This window comes from Diachasma alloeum, unplaced genomic scaffold (genome assembly GCF_001412515.2).
Source record: "Diachasma alloeum isolate Michigan unplaced genomic scaffold, Dall2.0 Dall_scaffold_00200, whole genome shotgun sequence".
Lineage (NCBI taxonomy): Eukaryota > Metazoa > Arthropoda > Insecta > Hymenoptera > Braconidae > Diachasma > Diachasma alloeum.
Window position 1 is genome coordinate 1,313,212 of NW_021680365.1, and position 14,798 is coordinate 1,328,009.

General features: G+C 36.0%; 1 protein-coding gene across 3 annotated transcripts in view; it reads left to right on the forward strand.

Annotated features, from left to right (window-relative positions):
- Nucleotides 1-14,798, forward strand: part of LOC107035797 (midnolin-A) — a 31,662-nt gene that overhangs the window by 3,569 nt on the left and 13,295 nt on the right. For all 3 annotated transcript variants that reach the window (XM_015253389.1, XM_015253390.1, XM_015253392.1), the window contains exon 2: nt 12,195-12,282. In XM_015253389.1, the coding sequence (XP_015108875.1) occupies nt 12,195-12,282 (88 nt within the window). The remainder of the gene's footprint in view (nt 1-12,194; nt 12,283-14,798) is intronic.

Here is a 14,798-nt window from a genome sequence, read left to right on the forward strand (position 1 = left end):
GGGGGGGGGGGGGGGGGGGTCGTGGGCGTAGCGGGGGCCGACAGATCCTCCTCCGCTAGGCCACATTTGAAAAGAGAAAAAAAAATTGGAGAGAAAAAGGGAAGAGGCATTGAGGTAGAGACGAGCTGCTCGGTTTTTGTACAATTGCTCGGGCACCAGTAGGTGGTGGCGAAGGAAGGGAATTGACGATTGAACGAGACAGGGATATAATATGTAGTTGGAGTGAAGAAGGCGAAGCAGAGGTCGAAACATTAGTACATGTAGAATAGTAGATGTCGAGTGGGAACTTGAGGATTTAAATGAAATTATGAATAATGTGGGAATTATGGGATGAAAAGCACGTCTCATGGCCAAATATCGATGATTCAATCGATATTTAATGAATATTCTTTCTGATTGGAGAGAAAATATGAGAATTCATCAGTTTTTTATTTAGTTTTATTGATTTTATTTTTTAAAAACCTGGTTAATCATGGGGAGATTCACGCGAGGCAGGTATTTTAATGAATTTGAATAACATACAGTAAATAATGAGAATGCTTGAGTTTTAGAAAACAAGATGAGTTGGAGTGCATTTTGTTTAGCGAGAAAAATATTCAGGGAAAGGTGAAAAATATTAACGTTGCGGCAATGTTGGCAGCCAACATTGAGGTAATGTTGCCTAACAATGTTGGGGCAATATTGGCTGTCAACGTTAAGGTAATGTGGACTACCAACATTGGTGCAAAGTTTGCCTAACTACGTCGGGGCAATGTTGGCGGCCAACGTCGGGGTAGTGTTGGCAGCCAACGTCGGGGTAATGTTGGCAGCCAAAGTGGGGGCAATACTGGCTGCCACCGTCGGGGCAATATTGGCTGCCAACGTTGGGACAGTGTTGAATTCAACGCATTATTCAATTCAATTAAAAATCTATCGTCATAGAAATTCCATTCGTAGGCAAATTGCTAATGTATCAGCAAAAATATATTGATTATGTTGTGACGAAAGCACTTGTTCTGTACTGTTTCTCACGATTCCTCGTCTAGAAATTGATATTGCATACATCTCAAGAACGGAAACTTGAAAATCACTGCAGAAAAATCTTGCCCCAAGGCTATTGCGATAGGGTTTTTTCATTCGTGTTGTTGGCCAGTCCTCGCCTTCGGCTCGCCAACTCCACACGAGTAAAAAACCCCATCCCAACAGCCCGGAAAAATACTATTTTCCTCGTTGCACTCAACGACTCAACTGGAGTTTATTCATACTATTTCAAAGCATTTTTTAAAAATGCCTTGATCGTTACAAATAATTGTTTTCGAGGGGTTTTATGCCGAGATCTTGAGACGTATTTTTTTTTTTCGTTGATTTCAATTGCTCGGTTATAATTCTGACGATGGCGGATGTACTGAGAGCGTCGCCTCGTTTCCTTTGTGACGCCCCGAAGTGCCCAAAGGCCTCAAGGCAGACTCAGGTACAACGGCTGGGTCACACCGATGACTGTACACTGTATTGAACAGCATCGAGAGACACGTTTCGGTTTCTTTTTTATTATCTGGAGCTGTACTGGGTGACGAATGCGCGTGGAATTCTGTATTTACTCGGGGGGAGAATGCTCGAGTTTCCGGATCTTTCTTAGTGAGGATCAACGGGTTTTTTTTTTATTGAAGTTTTGTAGTTTTGGGGAAATTGAGGAGTCAAGGTGATGACACCTCGGCCCTCGCTGTTTTTCTCCATACGGGCATTCACAATCGCTCCATTCCGTTACCCATCATGTTTGGTTGATTAAGGATGTTTAGCCTAGCGAGTGGACAACTCAGTTGAAAATAAAAATAAAATTGACTAAATAAATCATTCATGTTAAAAATTATTTTTCTCATCAAATTAGAAGTGCTGTGGCGTACTTTTCCGGTCTTAAAAACAATAATTAATGAAAATGTACATGAATAATGGAGGACTTGTGACTGCGGTGGTAACAGTCGAATTTTGATCGGGCAACGTCGCACGCTTCGGTTAGTAGTGGGGTTGTAACAGTGAGATGAATGTTTGTGTGTGTTATACGTGTCAATATGCTTCCAGCACTGAATTATCGTCACCGACTTTACCGACCTCGATCAGCTGTTGTGCGGTGTTGTCGCGTTGCTGGACTCGTAATGGCGGTCAAATTTTTTTTAGAGGAATTCGAAAATCTCCTTTTCCAACTTATTCTCTTCTATCTAATACCATTTTTGGAAACTATTCTGCTGTAACGAAAAAGAAAACTTCTCTTACTCATTAAATGTCTGTGTTTTAATCTTGACTTATTAGCAATCAAAGCCAAATTAGTCTCCTCTCCTCTCCAAATTTCTTAATCAACTTTTTCATAAATAAACATAATTTTTCATCAATTCCAGATCAATTGATTCTCCACAAGCAACTCAATCAAAAAGTTGAGAATTCCTCAATCAAGTTTTTCGACTTATTCCCCTCAATCCACTACCATTTTTGGAAATTATTCTGATGTAACGAAAAAAAAACTTTTTCAACAGCGTGTACATGACCCAAGGGGCCTTGGAGTAAGAGAGAAAGCGAGAAAAAACCCGATAAATACGAATACAGATGCATTGAGTTGAAATATATACATCGCGCGGGGCTGTGGAATAGGGGTCTGGGAGAGACTACTCCCGTGGTCGTCGGGTAAGGTATTTCGAGACAGACTCGCCACGAGATAGAATCTCCTTCTCCCTCGTTCACAATTTTTTTCCCCCCCTCTGTCTCACTTTCTGCACCCTCATGCTCCTTTCGACCATGTGTGTGCGTCACACTGGGCATCAGCCGCACTCATCCAGCGGGGCAAAATTTTTCTACACATGCAAATCTCTTTTCATCTTTTGCCCTTTTACAACCTGATGTGTCTGGACTTTAAATAAAATCCAATAATTTTTTCCCCGGATGGGAGGAATTTTAAATCACCCCGTTGAGGGGAGACTACTGTGAGTTTTAAAAGTCGTGGGTTATTGGAGTGAGACTTTTCATACGTTGAAGATCTATTATATATATATCTGAAAACGAATAATTAGTGCAAAAAAATTTTTTTTTTATTGTTCGTTCGCCCGAAAACGCTTAAAATGCTAAAAGCAAGTCCAGGGCCTCCGATTTTTGAGCTATAAAAGATTTTTTTTTTTCAAAATTTTCGGAAAAATGTGTGGAACAACAGTTACGAGCCAGTTTTTTGGAATTCGACTCCTACACAGATGATTTCGTTTTTTTTTTTTTTCATATTAAAAAATTCACTATTTGTGTAAAAAAAATATTTAAAAAAAAATTTAGCCATGTAAGAGGCGAATTAAAAAAAAAATAGCTTGTAATTGCTATTCCACATATTTTTCCGAAAATTTTGAAAAAAAAAATCCTTCGTAGCTCAAAAATTGGAGACCCTGGACTGTTTTTGGCATTTAAGCGTTTTCGGGCAAACAAACAATAAAACAAATTTTTTTTGCACTAATTATTCGTTTGCAGATCTATATAATCAATCTTCAACGTATGAAAAGTCTCACTCCAATAACCCACGACTTTTAAAATTCATAGTAGTCTCCCCTTAAATAGATTAAAGAGATGTCTCATTCATTTCACAGAGGATTTCGTGTTGCGTTGAACGTTATTTTTTTTATCCTGACGCTCAACGAAACGGAAATGAGTTGTTCTGTATTCTAATTTTCAGAGGGATTATTACACTCTCAACTTATTTAAAGCCTGAAAACGAGAGGTTTCAATTCAGCGGACAACAGTTATTGGTAATTATCTCTGAACTTGTGGGAGATGGCGAAATTTTATTCAAATCTTTTCTCTAGAGAAAAGCGAAATCTACCGAAAAGGGTGAGATCAATATTTCGCTATCTCTGTTGGCTTTCAAGATATTCAGAAAGAACTGATCTCAAAGGGAAGTTGACTCGGGAAAGAGTAACGTTTTTAATCGTCCATAATTCAAGAACGGTAGAGTGGAATTTCCCACTTTTTTTTTCATTTTCAAGGTATTTTTTCCAATGTCACAATGCGTACTGACTCATCCAAACCGCATCGTTTGCTCTGAAGATATTGACGTAAGGTTGTTGCACTCGAAAGTGATTCCAAGCTAGAAAATAAGAAATTTCAATGCAGTGGGCAACGGTTTATGGTAATTATCTCTGAACTTGTGGGAGATGGCGAAATTTTGTTCAGATCTTTTCTCTAGAGAAAAGCGAAATCTACCGAAAAGGGTGAGATCAATATTTCGCTATCTCTGTCAGCTTTCGAGATATTTAGAAAAAACTGATCTCAAAGGGAAGTTGACTCGGGAAAGAGTGACCGTTTTTAATCGTCCATAATTCGAGAACGGTAGACTGGAATTTCCCACTTTTTTTTTCATTTTCAAGGTATTTTTTCCAATGTCACAATGCGTACTGACTCATCCAAACCGCATTGTTTGCTCAGAAGATATTGACGTAAGGTTGTTGCACTCTCAAGTGATTCCGAGCTAGAAAATGAGAGATTTCATCAAAACGAGAATTGACTCCTCCAAATCGCACCATTTCGTCAGACTAGAAAAAGAAGCCTACTTAGGCTAGTGGTTCATTGTATTTTTTATCCTTTCATTTATTTTTGAAAATAAAAGTAAACAATCAAAGGAACACATAATTTAATGTCACGTTTCTACCATGACTTTTTGCAGCTAGAATTATATTATTTCACACTAAATGATTGCTTCATGTGACAAGATACTTAAATTGTTGAATCTATTTGTATAATCATTTGTGCAAATTTAGCCACGTAAGAGGCGAAATAAAAAACCTAGCTCGTAATTGTTATTCCACATATTTTTTCGAATATTTTGAAAAAAAAAAATCCTTCGTAGCTCAAAAATTGGAGGCCCTGGACTGTTTTTGGCATTTTAAGCGTTTTCGGGCAAACGAACAATAAAAAAAATTTTTGTTTGCATTAATCATTCGTTTCCAGATCTATATAATCGATCTTCTACGTATGAAAATTCTCACTCTAATAACCCACGTCTTTTAAAACTCACAGTAGTCTCCCCTCAACGACTCACGAAATTTCATGATCGTGCAATCATTTTCCTGCGTTTTTTCGAAAACTTTTCGGAAATTCACAAAACAGAGATTCAAAAAATGCAGGAAAATGATTGCACTACCATGAAACTTCGTGAGTCGGTGAATGATGATAAACCGCAAAAACGGTATATTATTTCGCGTCAATTAGATCAATAATTTGCCAGAAAAATTCAAAAAACGTGAATTTTGGGGTGTAGTACATCCTAAAGCAAAGATTATCCTTGTTCCTAGGCTTCAGGTTATCCCCGGCGAAGTAGATTGCTGACAAAAAAGGTGACACCAATTTTTAAATAGAGAATATAACTGGAGAGATAGAACCGATCAAAATGATTCGTTGTACCACTCTCCCTTATTCCGTTCCACAATTCCACCGGTGAAATTCTCGACAGTGAGTCGTATTCAAAACGCCTGAAAAGTCTTCGTAATGCGTTGACTCTCCCCCCGAATAAAGGTCCTAAAAGCGCGACAGAGAGGGGGAGAGGGAGAGAGAGAGGTACTCCGTGGGGGCATATTTCGGACGGCAACGGATCGAAGATGAGAGACCAAAGCCGATTGGGGTGGTAGTGGTGAGAGTCGTATGGTTAATGCCGCTTTATCACCTCTCCCCCCCNCCCCCTCTCTGTTTCTCTCTCTCTCGCTCTCGCTCTTCCTCCCTCTCTCTCCCTCTCTCCTCGGAGCGCTCAACCTCGCTCTTCCCTTCCCCCCCATTGGCTGTTTCGTCCTTCGACCCCTTGCAAGCTACTTGAATGCGTACATATAGTCATCCGTATGTATAAACCCAGTGGACTATACAGTGTATGCTCTCACACTGTGGGTACAGAATGGGGCAGGCCTCGTTGCCACTTCTTGGGATCTTACTCACCTCGATACACCTTTTTTGGAGTGCCTCTGCACATGGCCAAAATGGTATATCGTGAGGTAAGGTCAGTGGGACGCTACGAGATGTCGGGTCTATTCTACACTCGTTTCGTCTCAATTCAGCGTTTTTTTTTTGGTCCTTAAGAGCGAGACAATTTTAGTCTTCTATATGATGTTTAAAAGGTTTTTTTGTTATTTTTGATAGATGAATATTTTTAAAATTATGCAATGTATGGGTTTCCGAATCATTAATGTTGTTGTTAATGTTGTTGTTTCTTCTCGTTTTTTAATGCAACTTATTTCATCTCAATTCAATGTTTTTTTTATCAAATTCAAAATATTTGATTTTTTAAGGTAATTATTCCAGTGAAATTTGATGTTTATTACAGAAATTGGGCAATGCATATATTTCCGAAAAATGAATGTTGTTCTTAAATATCTCAGGGTTTTTGCAATTTTTTTTTCATTGAATTCTTTAACATTTGTAGTTAAAGAGCTGGGTTATCTAATATTTTGCAATAGTTTTGTTATTAAATTTTAAATTTTATTCTGGATTTTGAATCGGCAGGAAATATTTGAAAAATTGAGAATTCTTCTGGAGATTACTTTTTTACGACATATCGAGCTTATTCTGCATATTTAGAACGTTTATTTGATTTTTTAAAGATAAATATTCGAGTGAATTTTTTTTTAATATGCAATGCATGCAATTAAAAATAATTAATGTTCTTGTTAAATAACTGCTTTTTATCTCATTTTTAAATGCAACTTATTTCATTTCAATTCAATGTTTTTGTTATCAAATTCGAAATATTTGATTTTTAAGGTAATTATTCAAGTGAAATTTGATGTTTATTACGGAAATTATGCAATGCATTCATTTCCGAAAAATGAATGTTCTTCTTAAATATTCCATATTTTTCGCAATGTTTTTTTTTTCCTTCAATTCAAATCGCATTTGACTCTAGATTATCGAATATTTTGCAATAGCTTTTTATTCTGTTTATTAATTTTCAGTCTTATTCTTCTTTTTGAATCCTTCGAAAATATTTGAAAAGTTCGAAATTCCAGTTTTCGGGCGAGATTCATTAAATTTACCTTCTTTAGTGCAGAAGAATATACGAGGGATAGAAAACATTTTTTCAAAATTCTCAAAATATCTTCAATATTCAGAATCCGAGGAAATAGAATAGAATAGAATACTTTATTCCATTCACCCTATCATTACAGTTTTACATCTCCTGAGGAAATAATGTTACCCGAAAAATATTTTCTCGGTGACGAAATACTCTCCCAAAGTCTCAATCCGTTCATCATTTATTTATAAACAAAAAATCTTTACAAACTCAATTTTTGGAAAATGTAATTTCAATAATATTAATTACCCATTCACTTTTTCAACATTTTCCTTCATTTAATTTTCAAATCGAAGACAAATCTCACGTAAAAACGATAATAGGCAAGTCCTCTTGGTCTTTTTAGCTTTCGAAAAATCTCAGAAACTATCAAAATGAACCAATAACATTAACAATACCAAAATTGAAAAATTTCATTGGTATTTATCGATAAGTTTGGCTTCCACGCTGTGATCTCCCATTTGCGCATAAAAAACCAGACGTTTTGTCTGTCTGAGGTGTTGATGATCCGATGACACAACTAGAAAAAAATACAAAATGTCATTCGATAGTTGGAAAGTGAAAACATTCTTTTATTTAAATTTGAATAATTTCGATTGCACACACGAACGAGGGAAAGTGAAGTTTTTATCATATTTCTCCCGAGATATCCAATTATTGTCCCTCTGTCTCTTCCATTCCGCTTTCATTCGTAGGAAAAAAAGCCATTTGTCAGTCATTAATAATAACCCATAAAAGGCTCAAATGTTAAATTCTGGTTAGCACGACCGGTGAATATACAGTTGGTCGTTTGTCCGGACCCTGGGATTTACGGTTATGTTACCGTTATTACCATGACGATGTCCGTGTTACCCGGGACCCAAGGAAATTCTTCATTTTCCGTGATCCTTATTTTTGTTTTTGAGAAAATTAGAAACTCTTCGAGTAGAAAGGCACGACGATAGAAAACACGAGGTATCCGAGAAGTTTATGACCCGGGGAAGAATAAGTAAACGTAGAAAAGGAAGGAATTGAGAATACGCACAATTCTACGTAATGTAAATGTTGAAAAAAAATGTAAATAAGCCATGAATGGAAACCATTCGGCGTCAGATAAAAAATTATGAATATGTTGGGGCATTTGCGGCAATAGAAGATCCACTTCAGTGTGAAGGAGAATATGTTCTTGTTCCATTTGGAATGTTTGGAGAAATGTGAAGCGATATTGATGCATTTCATTCGTTGTTGGTGATCTAAATTTGAGTATTTCTTTCCACTTTTGAAAAAACGAGATACGAACATGAGATCAAACATTTTCATTCACTTTGACAGGTTGTTACTATTCATATTACTACTAGAAAATTTGTCGTGAATATTCTTGTAGATGTCCTGAGAAAGCAGTGAAGTTGAATAGATTCATGAAATGTTGCACTTTTTAGTGATCTATGTGATATAAAATTGATACAAAATCGAGGAAATTAATTTCTATGCTCTATTTCGAATCATTTGAATCAGTATGAAGTGATATTTATGTATTTCATTCATGGCTGTTGCTCGAAATTCGAACCTTTTTCTTGATTTTGGAAAAAATAAGACGTTTAACATGAGATTGAGCGTTTGCATTAACTTTGACTCTATTACAAATGGAACATCTGTCATCAATATTCTCTTATATTGATTTTTATAATTTTTTCGTGTTATAAATGAGTCGTATGCAATTTGGAATACACGAAAAAAACAATTTTTTTAAAAATGATTGAAAATTGAGGGATTAGTAGGGTTTTTACAAGTTGAAAAAAACGATACGTGACGATTTTTTATAGGAAAACCAAAAAAAACATCGGATGCATATTTTCATCACTAAAGTCAATTATCACGTGAATGAGGGATATTTTTCTCTCTAAATTTTAATTCTATTTGAATTTTAAATTGAAGGATTAGTAGGGTTTTTACGAGTTGAAAAAAAAACGACACGTGACGATTTTTTATAGGAAAACCAAAAAAAACATCGGATGCATATTTTCATCACTAAAGTCAATTATCACGTGAATGAGGGATAATTCATTTAGTTTAATTAAACTAAATTAATGAATTTAGTTCCCGTGACGGACTAAATCAACTAATTTTACAAATTCCAATATTAGGAAAAACTTTGTTGAAATATGTTCTAATCCTAATGGCTTTACCCTCTCACTGTTGTAGAGACAAGTGCCAAAAAAAAAAAAAAAAAAAAAAAAAAAAAAAAAAAAAAAACTTCACTACCGAATTACAGCGCGCCGTAGCGCGCATTCAGTCTCGTATGATAAATCAGCAGCCCTCTGTAACCCCCTTAGCATGAATTCCAGCTGAAATGTCGATTCACCTCGCCTCCAACATATCCCTCCATAATGCGGGATTTTACCCGGGGTATTCTCGCGTCCCGTAGTAATTGTGAGGGTCGCAGGCATCAAGGACGTCTAGGGTCGGTTGGGAGCCAGTGTACGGGGTCCTGGCGTCCAATTCTACCAGGGCAAGTGTTGAACTGAACCACTGATACATACATACACGCGTTAGCCGTTGTATACCAGCCTGGGGAGCTATACTCGGGTGGCGGGCGGTGTTCGCGCGGCGTCTCGTGGGTAAACGCCTCACCGTGTAGAATCTGGGGACGTGAATATTTTGCGCACACCCTTCGTTACAACTGCTCGGCGACTGCGCCCAGTCCAGGGCCACTCTTTTTACCCCATTCTTTATTTATTTTTGGGAAACCGATTAATTGCGGAGGGGTAATTATGATGTAGGGGAGGGTAGGGTAAAACGGGCACTTTTGACTTTTTTTGAAATATTCATGACGTGTTGAAGTGTTCATGAAATGGAATAATTTTATTTTTCAATTGAAAAAGAATGATTCCTCTTTGTGATGAGTTTAGACTGAGCTCAATTAATAAATCTGTTTCTGAGTTATGAATATTTTTAAAAATTTCAAAAGTGTCCATTTTACCCTACCCTCCCCTATCTGAGTTGTCGGGCAAATTTGGAAATGACTAATCGGGGAAATGAGGATTGAAAATTGGAGAATGCGGAGCAGTCGCGGCGAGTGGTTTTTAATGAATGAATTTTAAAGCTCGATAGCTCCATGCAGGACGGATGGGGGAAACAACGGAGAATGAAAGTTCGATAGAATGAAAGAAAAAGTTGTCGATGAAAGTTTTATTTTTATCGTTCAATTCAATTCAATTTTTGAGAGATGGGAGAACGATGAGTTTGTGGATATTGTCGGCTTGTCGTTAAGTGTTTCGTGTGAAAAGGGTAAATAATGACGTTCAGCTGGAATTCATGTAGAATGTTTATAATCACAATTGAATTATCTATGAATTTTCTTAGAATTTTTTCAGATTTTCTTTTCGAGTTACAAGATGTATGCGCGCGCTGATATATTCATTTGTTGAAATGAAGAAATGGAATTCATTGAATTTCGTTTTCTCATGAATACCTTATAAATGTTGATAATGAATCAAAGAGAATTGGACTAATGATTGAAGTGAATAGCGAAGTAGAGTAAAAGAATCTATGAAGAATTTTTCATTTTCAATTAATTACCTTCAATTTTTTAGAATAATCAGTCTCCATAAAAAGACAGAATTTATTCATTTCACCGATGATATATATACATGTGAAATATTATATATATATGACGTGAAAAAAAAATTTACCACTGAAGAATTTGAAATTCCGTCACTGAAGAATTTGAAAATGCCGTGTTTTTTTTTTGTGAATAACTTCGTGTCACATATTGACCAATCAGAATTAAGGATTAGCGGTCAGGAAGTTTCGAGATATTTCGATATAAAACATCTTCACGTTTTTTTCATCTTTAGTAAAAGTAGAAGGAGTAACGATCAAGGTGTTGCAGCGGAAAAGTCAAAATAATGAAAAAAATTGGAAAATTCGCGGGAGAAAATTCTGAGTGTGCTGCATCATTGAGAATTCTTGCACATTTTTCCAGATCTCAGTCTTAAGAAAAAAAATAATGAAATTTTGATGTTTGTTTAACCCTTCCAGGTATAACCTCCGAGGTTAGCCCACTCTCAATTAGGGAAATTTCCATGGCACCCAAAAAAATAATGAATTCCAGATGAATGTCATTATTTACCCTTTTTGCACGCAAGACCTTAAAGGTCAAGCATGATTTTTTGGGGAAATGTTCAGGCATTTTGAACATTATCTTTTAATTGCGGGGGGGACACACCTAGAAAGTAGGGAGAAAAACTTCCACGTTTTAGGAATATCACCTCTGACGCCTTTCTCACGGATCAATATTAAAGTTGGATGCCTCCAACTTTGTAATACTCAGGTGGTGGGCTTGCCCCAGGGATCGCCAGTAATTTTTCTTTTTAGTGGTGTTAAAAGAAGTCATTCAGAAATTATTAAATTTTGGAGATTTTAGTTGGAAAATGGAAATTAATAAAATAGTTGATAATTGTAATTATTAAGTAAATAATTACAATTTTCTTAAGATAATTTACGATTACCGGAACAATCGGCAATCTCGCTACCTCAATTATTGATTGATGAAATAATTTGATATTCAAATGTTTGATTATTACTATTATTATTATTATTATTCGGAGAATAATTGCGAATATCCCTAATGTGGATTGAATAGTCGGGACTGCGTTAAAAAAATTCAAATAGATTCAAATGGAACATAAACAACTCAATTTAATTGAATTTTCGAAGCGAATGAAAAATTTCGTGAAAAATTTGACTATAAATTTAACTGAAGATAAAAAAATTAAGGATTTGAATGCGATTATAACTTGAATAAGAAACATAGAGAATATTTTGACTGATTCCCAAAAGTAGAATTTAATGAAATTAAGTTTGAATGAAATTGTTAAACTCTTTCTAAAAAAACAAAAATTAGATCATTGGAATATAGATTCTCTTCTCGTCTCCCCTTTCCTTTTTTTAAGGGTAATATTTAAAAACCTGACCGTATGAGGCTCTACTTCTGAGCCCACCTACAGTACGTATTCCATTCTTCAAGTTTTTTTTTTCGAACGGGGAAGAGAGGAGAGTGGAGGCTTAGATTTTATCGCCCAATTCATCCTCAGGTCAGGTTTTTTTAAAAAGAGAAATACGTTGGAGAAAACTAACGCTCTTTGTTGGATATTTCCAGACAGCTGAGGGAAGGCACACTCAAGGAAAATCGTCTGCAGGATGGCAGCCGATTGACTCTACTCCCCAGCGTGGAGACCGGTCTCATGGTGAGTATTTTATGGATTTTCTTTATGGGGAAAAACGACACTCGCAACGTAAATTCGTGTTACTAATCTCGAGAAATGTTTCATTTTGTAACACGACCTGTTGGAAATGATTCTTGAATGATGTACGTTAGACCCTGAATCAACAGCTGGAGAATGAGGAAAAAGAAGAAAAGAAAAACATGTGATTATTGAAGACTTTTGATGATTGTCTATTTATCTCAGACGGATATGATTTTAGCAAGATAATTCGGAATTTAATATTGATTATCTCTCTGTGTTATAAAAATCCAAATCGACTTCTGGTGATGAAAATTTGGTACTCGAAATTAAGACTCCACAATTAAGGGTCATAAGGGTCACGAGGATCTGATTAAGGGTCAAAAACTTTCCGGAAAATTTTTCTCAAGAAAAGTTCCCATCTCCCCAAGAAAAAAAAATTGTGAATTTTGCCTGAAAAATATTAAATCAGATACATATTTGAACGTTGTATCAATTCATCTTCACTGAATGGAACACAACTCAACTGATCTGATTAAGAATGAAATTTCTCCATCAAGATAATTCAAAAATTCACAAATTCTGCACAAAATAAAAGTAGAATAGAATAAAATACAATAGAATAGAGTAGAATTTGAAAAACTATTTTTGGAAGTAAAACCTGTTTTCATAGATAAATACGATATTCCTTACAACAAATTCATTATCTTTTATACATTTCAAATAATTCTCTCCACGAAATGAACCTTCACTCTGACTATTTGCGCTGGAATTCCTTATCCTAACTATTAAAATTCCCTTGAAAACCTCTTTCTTGACATCCTCCTGCATTCCTGCATCGAGATAATTAAAAAATTCACAAATTCTGCACAAAAGAAAAGTAGTATTTGAAAAACTACTTTTGGAAGTAAAACCTGTTTTCATAGATAAATCCGATATTCCCTTACACCAAATTCACTATTTTTTATACATTTCAAATAATTCTTTCCATAAAATGAACCTTCACTCTGACTTTGTACACATGAATTCCTTATCTTAACTATTAAAATTCCCTTGAAAACCTCTCTCTTCACATCTTTCTGTATTTTTTCTTCATGAAGGTAATTCAATAATTCAGAAATTCTGGACAATTTTCATGAAAGAATTGCAGCGTTTCACCACTCCACTCCTAAAACGCATTCCCTCTCCTCGAATTACAATGCTCCGTTCAAAAATAGAGGCATCATCGCATTTTTAATGCCTGAAATCGTCATTCACTTCTGTCGAGTACTCGGCTTGGAGCCATTCTTCTCTGGAATGTGACGACACTCAGTGAGTAACATCATGATACGAGTTTTTTTCAAGATAATGGTCCAAGAGCATTCAAACGAACGAGAGCATTAAAGTCATTAGAGTATCGTGATAATCCTGTTTACTCTTACTGCAACTGAAAATAAAGTATCACACGTATATCGTTCGCCTTACTCTTCACATTCCTCGGGCGATAAATTCCTCGGAAAATAGGAGGATTTCATTATTGCGAATGATGGAAGGTTGTTCTTGGAATATCGGATTTATTACCTATTTACAAACTCAGGGACACACAGGAGTTTAAAATTATCATCTGATTCTTTGAGAGATAGCTACTGGTGTTCAGTTAGAGGACGGGACTACACTGAGAGAAAAACGACAAAGTTCTCAAACAAGTCTTACTTGTGCCAGGAAAATAGTTTTTTTTTAATTATCAAAAACAGGATTTTTTCGTGCCAAACATGCAGAGAGTGCGCCGGAATGAAAAATTTTTGTCGCAAAAGTAGATTTAGTAGTTCAAAAAAAATTGCATTCTCTGTACACGCAAGAAATGTCATTTCTAGCACTACTCCTTCGTTATTCGATACTCCCATACGTATTTTGCTCCCGAAAAATCTTTGTTTTATGCGAAGCAAGGGATTGTAGTTTTTGGTTTCGGCTGTCTAATTTCACTGTCTAATTTTCCAGATACTTTAATTGACGAATTCAAATTTTTTCGGATTTTTCCGGTCAACCAACCGGTGACGACGAAAAAAATCACACGTTGCGGCAATTCCCTCGCATGGTGACCAATCTAGGGTTAATATCAATCGCACCAAGAGATATTAATGGCACTCTCCCTGAAAACAAGCCTAACCCAAACCTTTCGTAATTCCGTAATTCCGGAGCGCAATGTGATTGCAGGAAATTTTACCGAACTATCAGGGAATTTTTTCAGAGCGTTCCGTTAATTTTTACGTGAATCTTCTGTGAAAAATTACGATAGCGTCACTTAAATTTTCTGAGTCGTTTCTGTAATCGGGAGCGAACTGTGAGTTCTGTAATTTTTTACTGAATACTTCTCTCCGTGCGGTGTTCTGCAATCCTAGAGGAATAAAAATCGAATAATGGATAGGTCAAGGGAATATGGTATTGAGAAATTGCGGTCAGGATCAATGATTTGCTCAATGACGCAGCCCTTTCTCCTGCTATTGGGGTATTGGAGTGCTAAAATGAAGCTGTGAGATTTT